The 16,951-nt window shown below is 40.8% G+C and overlaps 1 protein-coding gene across 4 annotated transcripts in view; it reads right to left on the bottom strand.

Annotated features, from left to right (window-relative positions):
• The window catches only part of LOC119019399 (tight junction protein ZO-2-like), a 128,606-nt gene that overhangs the window by 20,567 nt on the left and 91,088 nt on the right, over positions 1 to 16,951 (bottom strand). For 3 of the 4 annotated variants that reach the window (XM_037097934.1, XM_037097938.1, XM_037097937.1), the window contains 5 exons: positions 14,878 to 14,983; positions 14,349 to 14,467; positions 12,389 to 12,452; positions 5,527 to 5,677; positions 4,834 to 4,942 (listed from right to left, as the gene is read on the bottom strand). In XM_037097934.1, coding sequence (XP_036953829.1) covers positions 4,834 to 4,942; positions 5,527 to 5,677; positions 12,389 to 12,452; positions 14,349 to 14,467; positions 14,878 to 14,983 — 549 coding nt within the window. The remainder of the gene's footprint in view (positions 1 to 4,833; positions 4,943 to 5,526; positions 5,678 to 12,388; positions 12,453 to 14,348; positions 14,468 to 14,877; positions 14,984 to 16,951) is intronic. The other variant, XM_037097936.1, reaches the window with a different exon arrangement.

Genomic DNA, 16,951 nt, shown 5'->3' with positions numbered 1-16,951 from the left:
CTTTAGAAATGCAACTGGACCAACATGGCAACTAATTTGGACATTTTTATATCACAAAAGTAGTGCAATGAAATGTGTTTCTGAAGACCGTTTAGGCCAATAAGCCATGCAGTTGCTGAGGCTTTTATTTATCTATATCTTTCATGCACACCTTCTGCACCTGATAAAAAATCACATTACACATAAGAATACTCTGGGTGCAGTTAAATAAAGTTAAATAACACTTAAATTAAACCTTTTGGTACCCATGACTTGACCATTTATAGCAAGTGGTTTTACAGTTACATTTGGCGCTAAAGGCTCTGCTGCTTATTGGATCTCTTAATGAATCCAAGCAGTAACCAAGATGTTACTGTGAGACCGACTTCACATTAATAAACACAGACATAATCATTAAATCAACTACACAAAATACCCTATAAGGAGGAGGTGGGGGAAACTGTGTCTGTGCTGATCATCAGTTTATTTTGTGTTTATCATGTTTTGTGTGGCATTTTCATTAAAACTTCCCATTTGAGTTTATTAGTTTATTGAGAAGCAATAAGTTTTGTTTTTGTTTTTTTTCTGAGTGGCTGTCTGTTCTATACACATTCCAGCCACAGTTTTCACATCATTCAGGTGGTGATAGATATGTGCCAGCAAAGGGAGCACAAAGGGAAGACGACCTATTTCCAACTATGTTTTACCCTCTCTCTGAGTAATCAATGGCGTGCTGCTCTATGAAGAGAGGGGCTCCTGGCATGGCTTGTGTTGTGTGGTTACTGCAATTTTCTTGTATGTTTTACTGCATCACCAGTATATGGCACATAAATGGACTGTGCTCATGACGGTCACCTAATCTCGTTTGCAGAGCAGCTGAACAGTTTTTTTAGCCTGATTCAACAGCTGCAGCACACCACCCACTTGGACCAGCCTAACCCCCACTACCCCTCATGCAGCCCTCACTACTGATGAGCAGCTGGTGAACTTCTGTCTGCACAGAGTCGACCTACACAAGGTCACCGGTCCTGACAGGCTCAGAGGCAGGGTGCTCAGAGACTTGTTCAATCAGTGGGGTGGGGTTCACATCAGACTGCTTCAGCACCTTCTGGATTCTGGCTGTGTCTCCAACCAGTGGAAGGAATCCACCAACATCTCATTACCAAGAAGACACATGTTAAGGACCTGAAGGTCTACAAGTCTTATAGACTTTTAGACACTGACATCAAACATCTGGACTCTGTTCCACCCCACACTAGGATTTTATTCATGGATCATGCTGCATCACCTCTCTGACCTTCAGGTCCATACAACACTGGTTTTCTGGATAAAGATTCTTTTTACAGGACAGACCACAACAGGTATTTTCAAATGATTTTACATCCAGTTAGTTGGTTTTAAACACAGGGCTCCCACAGGGCTGTGATGTATCCCCCAATAACTTAGCAGTGAAGGAACAACACTTTTTAGGTACACAGATGGCCGAATATTTGGTGAAAACTCACCTGAGCTCAGTGTCACAAAGACCAAATAGCTGTGCTGTGGGGGCAGAGACAAAACATTATCCTGACCAAAAATATAACTTTAAACTGCCTCTTACGGTCTTTTTCAGGAATGTGCTAAGGTTTTATCATGTGGATTTAAACTTGATGTCAGGGTTAACGGGAGATCACATGAAAACATGAACTCCCCTCCAGTTAGTTAGAACTGAAGACACCCCTTGGATGAGAGGTGAAACTCTTCAAGATACTGAAACAGGTCCATTCACCTACAATACACCTCTTAGAATTACCATGACCCTGATGATTGAGAACCTTCATCAACACGAAAGTGCTCAAATGTGATATTTCAATTTAGATTATCTTATTACATGCACTGTTGTCAAAAGTCAAGAATGAACTTACATGCTAATATCTAGTATTTAGTAGTATTTGCACAAATAAAACAAAATGTCCAGATTGTTTGACTGTTGCATGTAAATACACTACAGCCCATTCCAGGCTCCTGTAAAGGCTTCCTAATTTGATGTGTGGTCCAACAAAGTGCTAACTCAAAGGGCCAACAGAAGCAACAGTCATACTGACTACAGTCCTCTGTTGCCAGGACTGCTGGATACAGACACTTAGAGACTTCATGCACACTCACTTTCAGTCCACCTTAATCATACATTCACACAGAAAAACACAAATTAACACAAACACAAATCAAGTTCAGTGTTCCTCAAAAAACCTTCAAAGACTACCTCTGCAAGTAGTGGCACACCACAGGACATAAATAATAGACATTTTAAAGACATACAAATCACGTACTGTTGTGCTTTTATACATGTCTTACATCATATAAAAAGGTATTTTATCTCGAGACACCAGTTTTGGAAAAAATATTAGGTATGGCAACAAGGTAAAGTTCTGTGGATTTTCTATTATTCTTTATCAGAATCATCATTGCATCTTTGCTTTTACAAAATCAGGATGCTTGATTAAAAATTAAATGTATATGTCGACATTTCCCAGAGTTAGTTAAGACTATTGTTACCACTCTCATAAGTGTACAGTTAATATTAAGTTACAACCAGCAGCCAGTAATCTTAGCTTAAATTGGTAACAGGTGAAAAGGCTAGCATAACTTAGTCCAGAGGTATCAAAATCAACCTGCCGACACAATTAAAGCTTAAAGATTAACCCCTTAAACTGTGTGGTTAATCTGTACAAAAATCCAAGTTTGAAAACAATTATGTCCTGAATCTTCTTTTTACAGTGTATCTGCTTCCCTTTGGGCAGGTAATTACTGGTTTAAAGTTATATCTTGTAACTGCTCTGCGGACGGTTAATTGATAATCAATCAATTGTACATCTCATTAACCTTCAAAACATTGCGAAATCTTATATCAGGCATCAGCCTACATTAAAAAAATAGTTTTGGATCCTCTGATCAGAACTGATGAAAAACTAAAGAAGGGGTCCAAATCTAAAGGCACCGCTTCCGAAACTGTGGAACTCTTTTTTCACTCATATATTGTGTCTGTATCCTTTGTGCACATTTTCATGTATGTTCTACAAAGTTGCCAGGTGACAGCTAATAGGGGTTACACAGTTACAATTAGTTACATAAGTAACATTATGATTGATGATGATTTTAAACCAACCTAGGCAATTCCCCGCCGGGAAATCACAAGAGTGGGCTGTGCACTTTGCCCCATGACGAAAAAACTATGAAAGCTACAAAAAAGTTGAATCTCATGTTGATAATTTGGACTTTTATCTACATTTTAAAGTTTGAATGGTGTTGCTAGGTGAATGTATGCCAGAGCAGTAGATGTTTGACAAACAACTTTTTTGACCCCATCCCATTCATTCCTTATGGGAGACTTTTTCGCATTTGTTCGCGTCTTATGACACGAAAAATTAGTATTCTGGAAAACTGAATGATAGCACACCAAGTCCAACTGAGCCACACTTTTTGATATATTATTTGTTTGTGTGCGCTCAACGGTGTGGGACGAGTTTGCTGGCAAACAAAGGCAGAGAATGAAAAATAATAAAAAGAGGCATGTGCAATAACAATACCTATAGCTTTGCTATAGAGGTGTCCATAGGGGGCTGGCAAGCACAGCCTGCAACAGTCTGTTGATATTTTTTCCAAAGAACCTCTGTATATCCGTAATAACTAACTACTATAAATGCTGTAATGGTACTAAACAGTAGGTGAATACACAGGCTTTGGTAATATCAGTAACACTGATGTTGAATTTGCAACAAATCATTCTGACTCTGCCCATATATGGGCATATGCCATGATGAAAGTCAAGTCAGCTTCTGCAATTTGCGCTGGTGACAGTGTTGCATTTGTGGCTGCTGGACACTCGATATGCAACCACATAAAAACCTCTGGGACAGATTTCTTCATAAGAAGCCAGAGCTTTTTTTCAGAGCCACAAGCTCAAGGGGCCAACGTGCTCATTACATAACACAGTTTGTGCTGCTCTCTCCTACCTGATGTGCTCTTGAGTGGATCTGATGGTGTGCACATCTCCATGCTTGAGCCAAAACTTGCCTGACCTGGTCTACAAGCCTTGGGGTACCAGGCTGGTACCTCCCTCATTAAATGGAAACACCAGGAGTAGATGGGGTGAGAGAGAGATTATGGTTCTGACCTGTGAGTGTGACAGGTGGCACATTGAGGCAGCATTACTGAAGTAAAATAATGTGTATAGTAAAGTGTTCTTTGATGTACTTCAAGTTTCCACTTTCCATCATTCTATCTAGCTCGTTAGGGCACATTCCATTACCAAACAAGAACAAATTCAGGCTTTTTACAAGGCGGTATTATGATGTTTTTTTATTTTGGTGTCTTTCTGATTTTTTTTTTCAGTCCGATGGCAGAGAAATCTCTTTGTTTTGGGTTCATACTGATGTGCCACACCCATCTCTGGTTATTTTTTATTTTTTGCATCATGCGAGTAGATAGGATTAAAAATGAATAACCCTGCGATCAAACTTGTGTGAGTAACGTGATGCACATATTTTCAATGTGTTTGGTCTGAATGGGGCATTAGTCAATGTCCAATCTCAAAATCCATCAGCCATTGTCTGGCGACTTCTGGAATACACTCCTTAGCCCGGATATGCAGAAGAGAGATGGATGGATGGATGGAATACAAGGAGTAGAGAAACAATGTCCACACCCAATCTATACAGATATATACTAAAAAAAAATAATAAAAGGCTAAATCATCATCAGAGGATCAAAAGTGATTGGTCAATACAACTCAACATGAAAAGACTGGGAGTATGAACAGTAATGCAACTCTGACTATACTTCTGCGTGTTGGTGTCTCTGGAGTGAATTTGTTACCGTCAGGTTTGCTCTGGGCCAGGATAGTAACCACTTCCCCCTTAGGAATCTCCAACAGGAAGAGCACTGCTTCCTCTCTCACTACACCTTGAAAATCAACACTGTTCACCTGCAAGACGCAAAGAAAGGGTAGAATAATTACGACTGTTTGCTATGAAGACAATATAAATCCCACATTCTATAATGTTGGGAATAAAAACAATTATAATTACAAATGATCTCTTTAGCAACAGTTTTAGGAATTGTTCCTGGGCCCATGTAGTACTATCCTTTAAACAATCATTTGTTTGTGGTGAACCTCACCCCCACGTTTGCTGGTGGATGACAGCGACTTCCTCAAAAGGTTCATTCATCCACAATACCATCACCTGTTACCAGTGAACCTGTTTACCTGATTGTCACAAACAGGTGTTTTTGGCTCATTCCACAAATTTCTAAGTTTTTTTGTTGTTCTGGTTTGTTGCTTGCAAATTCAGGACAGTCATGTGTTAACAGAAATCTAAAGATTTATGAGGTAAAAAACTAAATATGTTTTAAATTGTGTATGTCCAAAGGGGAAAGCAAATTATCCCTTTTATGTATTACGCCATCACTAATTTTCTAAATGCACATTCAAGTTTGAACTATAGTGTCTCTTATTTATTATCAGGACTTCCTTATTTCTGGAAATGTATATGAATTCTGTCTGGCTACCTTTAGGATTTGGTCTCCTACACGCAGGCCCTCCTCTTCAGCGGGACTGCCCTCTTGAACACTAGCGATGAAGATGCCAACATCATTTCCTCCAGCCAGCCTCAGCCCAACACTGTCTCCCTTTTGGAAATTCACCATCACCGTGTTCGGCCTGCCAAAGGGGAAACACATGCTTCCATTAACAATATGGGCCATGTTTACTTACATGACACAAACACACGATATAAATCTGGCCCTTGTAAATGTTCAATATTCGCAAATTCAGCAGAATCCGTTACACAAATATCACTAACAGTTTTCTGAACAAATTCATTGCTAACTTTAATTGCAGTCTAGTGCACCCGATTGATGGAGTAGTATGTGTTCTATCGACTACAAAACAGCAAACTGAGTTCTGTTTGCCTCACATCCTGCACAGCCCACATTCAGCACTGGCAAGTGATATTCATTCGCCTGTATTTGCATCTGCGTGACCTTGCCCTTATACCATTTTCCTACAAGCACCCACACACCATATTTTCCACAAATCGACATACCTAGACCACTGACTTTACATCCACATGTAATCTCTGTTTTACATGTAATTTATGTTTTTTTAAGTAAATCATCAGTTAATTGTTCTCTGTTTTATGCTGCTAATTCCTCGCAGGTGATTGTCTTGTTGGGCTGCCTTAATCCAGAATTCCAGCTCAGCCACAGCTTTGCTCCATGCTCCCTTGTCTGTCAACACCCACTGGCTGTGTCTTGAGTGCAACACACGCCACCTGGTCCCGGCCAGGTCCTAGCCAGGTCAGTCAAGTATTTGGGGATGGTGTTGGACTCGTCCATTTCATGCAGGGTGATGTCAGTAGTGCAGTGTCAGGGAATGTTGGGCCTCTTTGCTGTGGCTGCCCAGGTTGTGCCATTGGGCATGTTCTATACCTGCCCGCGCCAGCTTTGGTATGGACACCAAAAGGTCTGCCTGCCATGGGACAGGTTGAAAAAACGTACCCTGTCCCAGGGTGGCTGTCTGAGAAGGTGTTCCCCTGGGCCAGGGGGGATGCAGGATGACAATAACGACCAATGCCTCCCAGTCAGACTGGGGCACAGTCTGGGGGGGAGGTCTGTTCAGGGTTACTGGGTCCTGCACAGCAGGGGTGGCATGTGAAACTCCTTGAGATGGAGTTAGTTTACTTAGCCCTAAATCATTTCCTCCCCATTATACTGGGGAGGCGGGTCATGGGAAAATCAGACAGCCCTGCTGTGCGTTATATTAACTGCAAGGATGGGTCGAGGTCTCCAGTGTTGTACCTGAATGCGTTCAGCGAACGATTATTCATGAACTCGTTCATATTTTGGGCAAACGTGAACTGAATGTACTGCATTCTGCCTGATGAACGTTATTGTGAACGCATTCATTCTGGCATTTGTGAACGGTGCTCTCTCAAAGTTTTACTTCGTTCAAGAGAGGGCCCGATTCCCATAGAGCCTTCCAGGTGAAAACTGGCTAAAACACACCGTAAACAGGCCTTAATATGTAGCAGAAAATCACCCAATCTGGCAACACCAGGCACCACAGAGTCGCACCGCTGCATGCATCATCAACATGATGGAGCATGGAGACAAAAACAAATGAAAGCAGCAGCACTTCGGTAGAAATATCGATTCATCAATGCATTGCAATATATTTTTTTTCCCATTTCAACACAGATTCAGAAAATCCTCAATCGATTCAGGCAAGCAGCGGCCCCAGACCACCCGCTGACCCTCATCTCTCGGTCCCCACCTCCAGCAGCTGGAGCCACCTCGCCCGTGACCTCGCTCAAGGGTCAGAAGGTGATGCACCGCAGAAACACCGTCGGAGCTGCGGAGGTGAGTAGCCGTTTTCTGTGTGCCCGTGGGTTGCACTCTTCTCCGGGGAGAGAGGGGGGTTCAGTGTCAACATGTTACCCCCTTGCATCTAGCTGGAGGGCGGAGGGACCGCGGTTATGTCTATGCTTATGTCAGACAAAAATGTACCATGCAGTCCCAGAAACAATGGTACTCTCTCAGCTTAACTATGGTTGCACCATTTTAGAACTAAACACATTGTGTGACTTAGTTTACATTTCAATTCGAACTAGAACTTTCTAGATAGAAAGATATATAATTTAAGATTACTTTTTTTAATTAAAAAATTATCAACAGGTATTCTAATGAATTATTTGTTTATTACTACTTATTACTGAATCAGTATCAAAGCATTTAAATCAACACTGAATCAAACTAAAATTGAATCGAATCATGAGGTTCTTAACAATACCCAGCCCTACTCTGCCTCCACCATTAATATGGCATCTTCATATGATTACTTAAAGCACTTTTATGAAAAGGTCAGTGATGATCCAGGTGGGTAAAATCTTAACTTTACCCGCCGGGTTTCAAGAAGCAGCTCCGTATATCAACAACAGCAAACCTAAAAATGGCACATTAAACTAAAACACACGGCGAGCCTTTCAAGGTATGTGCAAGTGAATAAAAAAACAAAAGACACAGCAACAGCGAGCCAAAACAGATTGTCTACCACCCAAATCACATTAATGGTGTACAGTAGCGGCTCCACTGTCTTTGCAGCATATTGTCGGAGAGCTGCAGTTTCAGTTTTAAAACTAATAAAATAATTGCTGTGTGTGGTTCTATATGGGCTGCGGCAATCATTTTGAAAAATAATAGCTTGTAGCAACATATTAAAAAAAAAAAAGAACTATGAACTAGTTCATTTTTGGAACTGTGAACTTAAGTTCAAAATGTTGAATTATGAACCATGAACTGAACTAGTTCATTTTAAAATTTGTGAACTGAACTTTGGGCTAATTCAAGTAGAAAGTGAACTTTCCCAACACTGGAGGTCTCCGTCCCTGCATGCAAGAGTTTGTTGGCTGCTGTTGTTGGCTCAGTCCAAGGGTGTGGTCCTGAGGGCATCTATTTTCAGGTGCCCTGGAAAGCAGCAGCAGATATACTGGTATGGCCCTTGAACGGCAGGATTTTGCATTCACTTGGACTAGACAAGGAGGTGAAGGGCACTTTGCAGGCCTCGCAGGCCCCCTCTACTTGGCTGCAATACAGTGTCAAGTGGAGGGTGTTTAGCAACTAGTGATGTGCTAAGGGGAAGGATCCCATCTCACACCCCTTTGCCTCGGGTCTAGCAGAATCAACTCTCAGTTAACTTAAATTCCTTGGCTCCACAATTTTCAAGGAGTGAAGACTTGCCCATTCCAAAAGCTTCTGCCACCCTCCTGTGATCTCCAGGTGGTTGTCAGAGCCCTTTGTCTGTCACTTTGGAGCAGTTGTCCACTCTTGACCTTCAGCTTCTTTGATGAGAGACTGTATTCCAATTCCTATTGTTTCAGCCAAGCAAAGGTGTGAGCTGGGTGCTCTCCTTGTGGATGCTGCATGTCTCAGTTTTGTGGAAGGAGACAGAATGGCCTGCCGTCTGCCAAACCCCTGCTTTTCCATGCTTACCACACAAAGTCCTTCTGCACTCCAGACAGGCTTTTTGCATCATATAGAGCAGGTGTCATCAACACAGTGCCTGTGGGCATCAGGTAGCTCCAAGGACCACATGAAAAACCCTCAGGTCTGTTCTAAAAATGAAAATTGAAAATTGGTATTATCTGTTTTTCATCTGTTTCCCTGTCATTGTTGATAATTATTGTGATAAATCATTAACGTGATCCGTGTCTTCACATAGATGAGCATCATTAATCATTATTAATCATATATAATATATATATATAAGAAAACTGAGCAAATTTGTTATTTCAGAAGAGTATACAGGGCTCGACAGTGCAACTGTTTTGCTCACATTTGTGAGCTGATTATTTCCGGTGCGAATAGAAAGTTACATTCAGTCGCATCAGTGCGACTCTGACAGAAACTGTAGTATATGCACCGTTTTGCTGTTTACGTGAGCACCGAGCTGTATTTTTATTTATTTATTTATTTATTTATTGGTTGATTGATTGATTGAGTGATTGACAACCTGAATCATCTCCTCCAATGCAAGCGCAGCATTGTAGTTACGTAATCAGATCTAACCAATGCAGTGCTTCCATAGCAGACACGTGAACACACACCAGGGATGGAAATTGGCACCCGACACATGCGGGTGAATTTACGTGCTGGCGGGTGAATTCAATCAGTTTACCAGCCACTGTGGCAGGTTAATCCCAATCACTGGTCACAGTCTGCAGATCCTCCGCTCTCCTCACAGTTACCACACTCGGGCTTGTGGCATTTCAAGTGTCCGGTGTCTGCTGCTGCAGTGGTGGTCGCTTCCGCTGCTGCCCACCTTGTGCCACCTGCTGCAGCCTGTTTCCCCTCCATGTATTCTGCCCTCAGCTCCTCTGTCAGCTGCTGCAGGACTTTCCTCCGGGCTCTCCTGCTGCTGCTGCTCCTTGAATAAGATGTGGGCACTGAACTCAGCCAGGTCGAGGGTGTTATAGAAGACTAGCACTGGACATCTTCCGTACCGCCTTTGACGGAGTACGCCATCGCATCTAATCTGGGACGTCCTCGCCGTACCCAGTGTTGTTGTAGTACATCACAGACTCTGGTTTTGCCTTCGCCCCACTAAAGGTGTCCACACCTGCGTACACGGTGCCCAGGATGCAGACATTCTTCCTCGGCTTTCCCTGGTACACAGTCAGAGTCGCGTCACTTCAGCACCTTGAACAGCTCCGCTGCTGTTTCACAGAGGTGGAACCAGGCTATATAATGCAACTATACTACTATATAACTATACAACTACTAATAACTTACAAGTACATTCGGAAAGAAGCACAAACAATGTAACAATGAAACCCTGCGAAATGATGTGCGGTCAATATGACCACTTATGGCCGAAATAGGTAAAACATATTTTCTTTGACTTGTGTAATTTATATAAAAACTATTTTAAATTAAAATCCAGACTAAGTTGGCCGTTCAGCTAGTGACCCCTCACTTCATCGCTACTAATTATTACTCCGCGCTCCGGTCAGCTGAGCTGGCTACTCTTCTGTCGGAGTTTACAAGAACGGAAGTAAATTAAAATGTGGTGTTACATCGTAACAGTTGAACATAGGGAATAATTAAATACAGTAAATTGTATAGTTGCTAGTAGATATTGCTATATATTACTACTTTCTAATCACCTAATGATGCAATTTCTGATTCCTTTGTTTGGGTCCAGTGCAACTGAACATATGAAATAAGTTGCAGGGAAATATTGATATTAATTTCTAACCATCTAACCTTCATTTTGAACCACTTTGTCTATTCAGACTTCATTTCCTGTTATTTCTCAGGTTAGTAGATGACCCTTGGACAGTTTCACCCCTGTAATCATTCAATGGTATCACATAATTAATGAATAACCAACTCTGGTAACAAGTACTAATTGGGAAATACTATGTGCATGTCTTTTACAAGAAAAATATGTTTCTCTGCATTGTACTGAACACATTGACGCTTAAATATAAAAGTGGCTGGTAAAAATGTTGAGTGGCTGGTAGATTTTAGAATTTACTAGCCACAGTGGCAGGTGGACAAAAAAGTTAATTTCCATCCCTGCCACAGGCGCACACAATGAAGACTGCAGCGCGAAAACTAAAATCAAAACACAAAATGGAGAAGCGAAAGAGTCTCTGCGTCGAGACTAAAGGTTGGTGACCCCTGATATAGAGTATCCACATTGAGCAGGCCTGTTTTAAGGCAGCGTCTGGCCCACTGGTTAGTGGATCTAACACCCCCCTTTGAGAATGGACCCCCTTCCGGGATTGTGGTGCATTCTACCAGGGGAATGGCTGAGTTATGGGCACTGTTTCGAGGCACATTCTTGGAAGGAAGTGGAAGTGTTTGATGCAGCTGGTTGGACATCCTTATCTATTTTCACCAGGTTTTACCACTTTAACCTGGCATCATTTGCTGTCCCAGCTTCTGGCCGTCGTGGTTTCATGCTCCAGGATCTTTCTTTTGCCACTGACCCATGGTGACTTTTTTTTTTTTTTTTTTTACCTTATGTTCGCTGGCAATGATATGCTTGAACTCACTTTGTGTTCTGTTGCTAAACAAAGATGTGGTTGCATCCTTCTTTGTATGGCTTATTCTGCCTTATATGTGGTGACAACTCACTTTCCTCATGAGTGATTTGGTATGCGTTTGTCACATTGTTTTATGTTCCCTGATATAAAATAAAACATGTTTAAATATGTTAACACTGCTATGGCATGAAAGTGAACCTGTAACCACTTGTTGTCACTCGGCAGTGAGAGTTGACCCTGTCCTGCCTTGCCAGTCGGTAGAGAGAATGAGAGTGTCTGGGTGCGTGAGGGTTATTCACATGGTTAGAGGTACAGGTTGCATTTTTCTCTTTAATAAATAAAATAGGTAAAAGATTATCTAACTTCATGACATGTGAGTTTAATTTGTTTATTGATAAAGTAGCTAAAGTAGCTAAGAGAGTTTGTGGAGCTTAGTAAACTTGCCGCTCGCACACATCTCATCTGTTTCAAATGCATTCAGTGCCCAGACACATGCAGCATGCTGTACATTCTTAGTGAAATGACCTTTCTATTCCTGTGTGTTTCAGAGAGCATCACAAAAAATAGGCAGACTCACTGCAATGTGAGGCCCATCATGTTCAAGTATGTTGCTGCAAACTAATCACACATTTAAAGTGGGTTGGGGTGGATTTATGTATGCTGGGATGTTAAAGCATTAATTCACTGGGGAACTTGTGTACATTATGTTCTCATGTGAATGTTTTCATGAGATTATGAATGAAATATGAAAGGATTGAAAAACAACACAGTACAAAGACTGAAGAATATGGAACTGTGATGATAGAAAAAGAAAAACTTGCCCATATATTTTTTCATCTTCTGGACTTGGTCGGAGGAGAATCTTGGGTGTGGCTGTTACAGCTGCTGAAGATAAAATCAGGAGGAGTGTTGTTAACATCTTATATGTTTACAACTGCCAACAACATGTTAGGTCTGCAGAAGTGATGTATAATGAAGTGTAGCAGACTGATCTAAAAAAAACAAAAACAAAAAACAATACTCTTTCACTAATGTTGTGATGTTTTCATCCTAAGGCATATCTCTGCCTGCACAGACACACACACAATCCCAGTGACCTCTGACCTTAAGAAGGAAGGACATCAAGAAAGACAAGGACCTAAGAAATACAACCTTATCCCACCAACTCTGGGAGAATAACAGCTTTGTTTGCTCTTTAGACTGATTACATCCACACAGATGGACCATTAGACCTCTCTAGGACTGTAAATTGTGTGGTGACTAACATTCCTGTGTGTTTCACCCTGCTCCTCTACTTTCCTCACCTTAAGCGTCTGAAATGGTCAATACCTATCTACATAAACGTGCACATATATATCTTGCATTTCATAACATGTAATCATTTTGATATCATGAAACTCTAACTCTGCTTCAAAATCTGCTAATTTACAGGATACCAATATGCTATAAAACAACAGTGTTACTAACACAATGGTATAAGGAAATGCCAGTACAAGATGGGAGTATTTGATGTTTACCAGTCTGATTTACTTAGGATTTGAGCTCTATTTTCATTTATTATTTTAGATGTGCTTCACTGTTATATAATACTACACTACAGAGAAGAACATGTTTATTTCCTGTTACTTGCTACTCTGTGTTCTTCGTGCTTCCATTGGTTTGTATGATATGTTGCATGTATTGTCGACAGAACAAGTAAGCTTTCTAATTTGCCAGCGCGTTTAATTAAAATATTATTTAGTAAAATCAATCAAATGACTCCTATTTAGGTAGAAGCTTGTTCTCACAAAGGAATTAATTGTTTATCAGTAAAAGAGTGCCATAGATCCTCTTTCTTCCAAAACATGTTCCTAGATGATAACACACGTACCATCGGCTCTTCTCTTTTGGGCTATTTAGGGCTCTTTCAGCTCAACGTCTTCTCTGTTCTGGTTCTTGTCCTGACTCTTGGCTTTTATCTCATGACCATTTTGGGTACTCCATGTTGAACCCCCCCGGCTTGGCCATGCAGCCAACAGGTATGTACGGATGGTGTCTTTTGTTTTTCACTTTTTACTGAGAGCTCAGAAAACCCCCAAAATGGAGCATTCTTCTAAACAACTGAGGAAGGTGGGGACAACCACAGAAACAGTCTCCAGAAGCCCCAAGATCCCATATGTATGTGAAGGCACTGTATTTACACCTTCAACAAGCAGTCAAGCTTATGCAAGCACTTTAAAAAGGATTCTTTACATTTAGCAGCTACAATGAAGATATCAGCCTTAAAAGGGTGTAAATACATTTGGGAGCTTCTGGAGACGAGGATTACCTATGAAGGTATTTTATATATATATATATATATATATATATATATATATATATATATATATATATATATATATATATATATATATATATATATATATATATATATATTTTTTTTTTATATATATAAAACACACTTAACATGGATTTCCATCAGCATTGGGGTGAGTTGATACTGACTGAAACACAACAACAAAAGTGTTTGTGTCGATTTGTGATAGCTGAAAGTGTAAGCAGGCAATTTCTTATCTAATAGCTCATCTATATGAGCTTTATTATCTGATAATGTGTCAGATAATGTGCTCGCTGCTGATCTCTGCTGGCCCAAAACGACCACAAATCAATCAGCGCAGTTCAAGATGTTACGGTATATCTGTCTTTATTGAGTCACAAATTGATGTGTTGTCTGTTATTCAGTCTGATAAGCTAAAATATGATTGTGTGTCTGGTATTTGCCATGCTGTGGTGAGTGATAACCTGGAGGCTCCTCAATGTGCAGTGTGTCTTTGTCCAGCTCAGCTGAGGCTTGGGGTTCTTCAGGTACTCTGAATGGGGATGCCATGGCAGACATCTTGGCTGTCGTCATGGGTTCTTCCCTGTTAAACACACACACACACACACACACACACACACACACACACACACACACACACACACACACACACACACACACACACACACATTACACCTCACTTAGTGGACAATATGGAGGCACACAGACACAGGATGAGAGGCTCTGAAGGGACTACATGGTGAAAGAGCAACTGGTTACGGCCTGAGTACACTTAATCATGTAGGAGGTGTAAAAGATTACATAGTGTAACTTCACAAATATTTTAGGAAAGAAATAGGACTGTAATAAATTCAGTCCTGTCAAAGCAAGTCTTGAAGCAATGTTAGTGTTAAGTCACTTTTAGTTTAGTTTAGTTAATCCTTATAACCAAATGGATGTCAGTTTGTAAATTTTGATACTTGAATATTCGTGCGTATGATCCATCCATCCTACCTGGGGTTGTCTCTTTCATTAGAAGAGTGGGAGGACAGGTCAGACTGATGGGACCTCCTCTCCTCTGGAGGAGAATATGAGTGGTATGACTCCATCTCTGACATGTCTGACAGACAGAAGACAGACAGACAGACATTTCAGTTAGACACACAGGCCAGACAAGCTAGCTCCCTGTGCTCAGCACACGTGCAACCACCACCACTAGCAGTACAAAATTGTTGCCTCAGGAAGCCCCGACACCAGCTAATTACCACGTTGGACAGGAGGTTATTAGAGATTATCAGGACAACTAATAACAGATTTATTGTCCAGAAAATTACAAGAACATAATTGTATAGATTTTTGTAAAAACATCCAGTTTACAGATTATTTTCCTTCTCCCCAGGCAGCCATTGATTTGCTTTCAAACACATCATTGGACGATGCATCATGCAACCACATTTGTGAACAAAATAAATACTGAGGCCTTAAAGATTCAAATTATTGAACCGCTTTAAAGCTTTAGTGCTTTACAGATTCATGGAACCAGCATTATGGATGCTCCTTGCCTCTGGCCTCATAGGATCATCCATCCTGCTTTATAATAGAGAAACAGGCTGGTTGAATGCTCTTACACACAGCCCTGTTGTCCACAGAGACCACTTGGCCTTCATTCAGTCCAACAGTCCTGATTAAAAAAAAAAAAAAAAAAATCATTTGAATTGAACATGTGTGGCCATGTGAGTCTTTGATTTGGCTGCTATTATTACTGAGTGTGGCACTCAATAGACTGCTCTGAAGAGACAGAAGAAGGATGAAGCTTTAACAGAAACTAATACACCAAGAAACCAGAAAAAAAGAAACATATGAGGACTTAGGTGTGAGATGACTAGCCAGGGTACCACATAAAAGAGAGAGAACACTGGCATTACATCTGTCTCTCTGAAAGCAACACGTCATGATAGACCCCTTGAACAGCCAACAACTCTGTCACATTCCTTAATGGCTTCAAGCACATCATTTTTACCTTTAATTTAACTGCAGTTAGAAGCCAAAAAGGGACAGCCATGTTTCACCAGGTACAATCTATCTAGTACATGTTAATTGGTTTGATTAGTGTTAGAGACACTTTTGCATGCAGGGTTGTACAGAGGTGATGGAGTGAGACACAACAGGAGTGAGACACTGAAATGGAAGAGAGAAGGAGACAGATGATGTGAGATGACAAACAGAAGGAGAAAATAAAATGGGAGGATATTTTGTCAAACCTGTTATGGGCAGGTCAGAAGCAACATCCATCATTCAGATTTCTGTCACAGCACCAAATTTGGATGGTGTGTTGATGTAAAATACTCAGAAAAACAGCCTTTACAGCAAACCAATCAATAGTGAGTATTCTATCTGTCTGCCCTCTAGAGGAACACAAAGTTCTCAGGTGATGTGGGCCAGTCTAACTACTGGTGAGGCAATCAAACACTCTAGTCAACAGCAAGATGTCTTCACAACTACAGGACAGATTTGGGTGTTCCTGTTCCCCACAGAATCAAGCCTAGTGTTCCTGGAGACCCCTTGACCTTTCCTGGCCAGAATTAAAAACACATATCAAACAAGCAGCTGAACAAATTGGGCTAAAGATAGATGCCTATAGGTGAATCCAGCGACCAAGTTGTGTGTTCCGCCATCTTGCATTGAGGCCATTACTGCCATGTTCAGTTGTAGTGATGCTAGTTATTCATTAAAGTAGTTATGTAGGTTTTGGGGAAGACATTTTATGCCCGAACAAACAAGATAAACACACTCTCTTTATTTTCATGACTGAATACTACTACTACTACTACTACTACTACTACTACTACTACTACTACTACTACTACTACTACTACTACTACTACTACTAATAATAATAATAATAGTAATAATAATAATAATAATAATGATAATAATGATAATAATGAAATGGACATTTCATAAAGCTTTGTTTATATTTGGCAGATTCTGGCATTTTTCTAGGTTCAACAGACTTCTGGGGACCGTATTTTCCTATGAGAACAGCTTGTTCATTAAGGTGTCAAAAATGAAGATGTCAAAAATAAAT

This window comes from Acanthopagrus latus, chromosome 5 (assembly GCF_904848185.1).
Source record: "Acanthopagrus latus isolate v.2019 chromosome 5, fAcaLat1.1, whole genome shotgun sequence".
Taxonomy (NCBI): Eukaryota; Metazoa; Chordata; class Actinopteri; order Spariformes; family Sparidae; genus Acanthopagrus; species Acanthopagrus latus.
The sequence above is the reverse complement of the archived record's forward strand: the minus strand, read 5'-3'. Positions and strand labels throughout refer to the sequence as shown.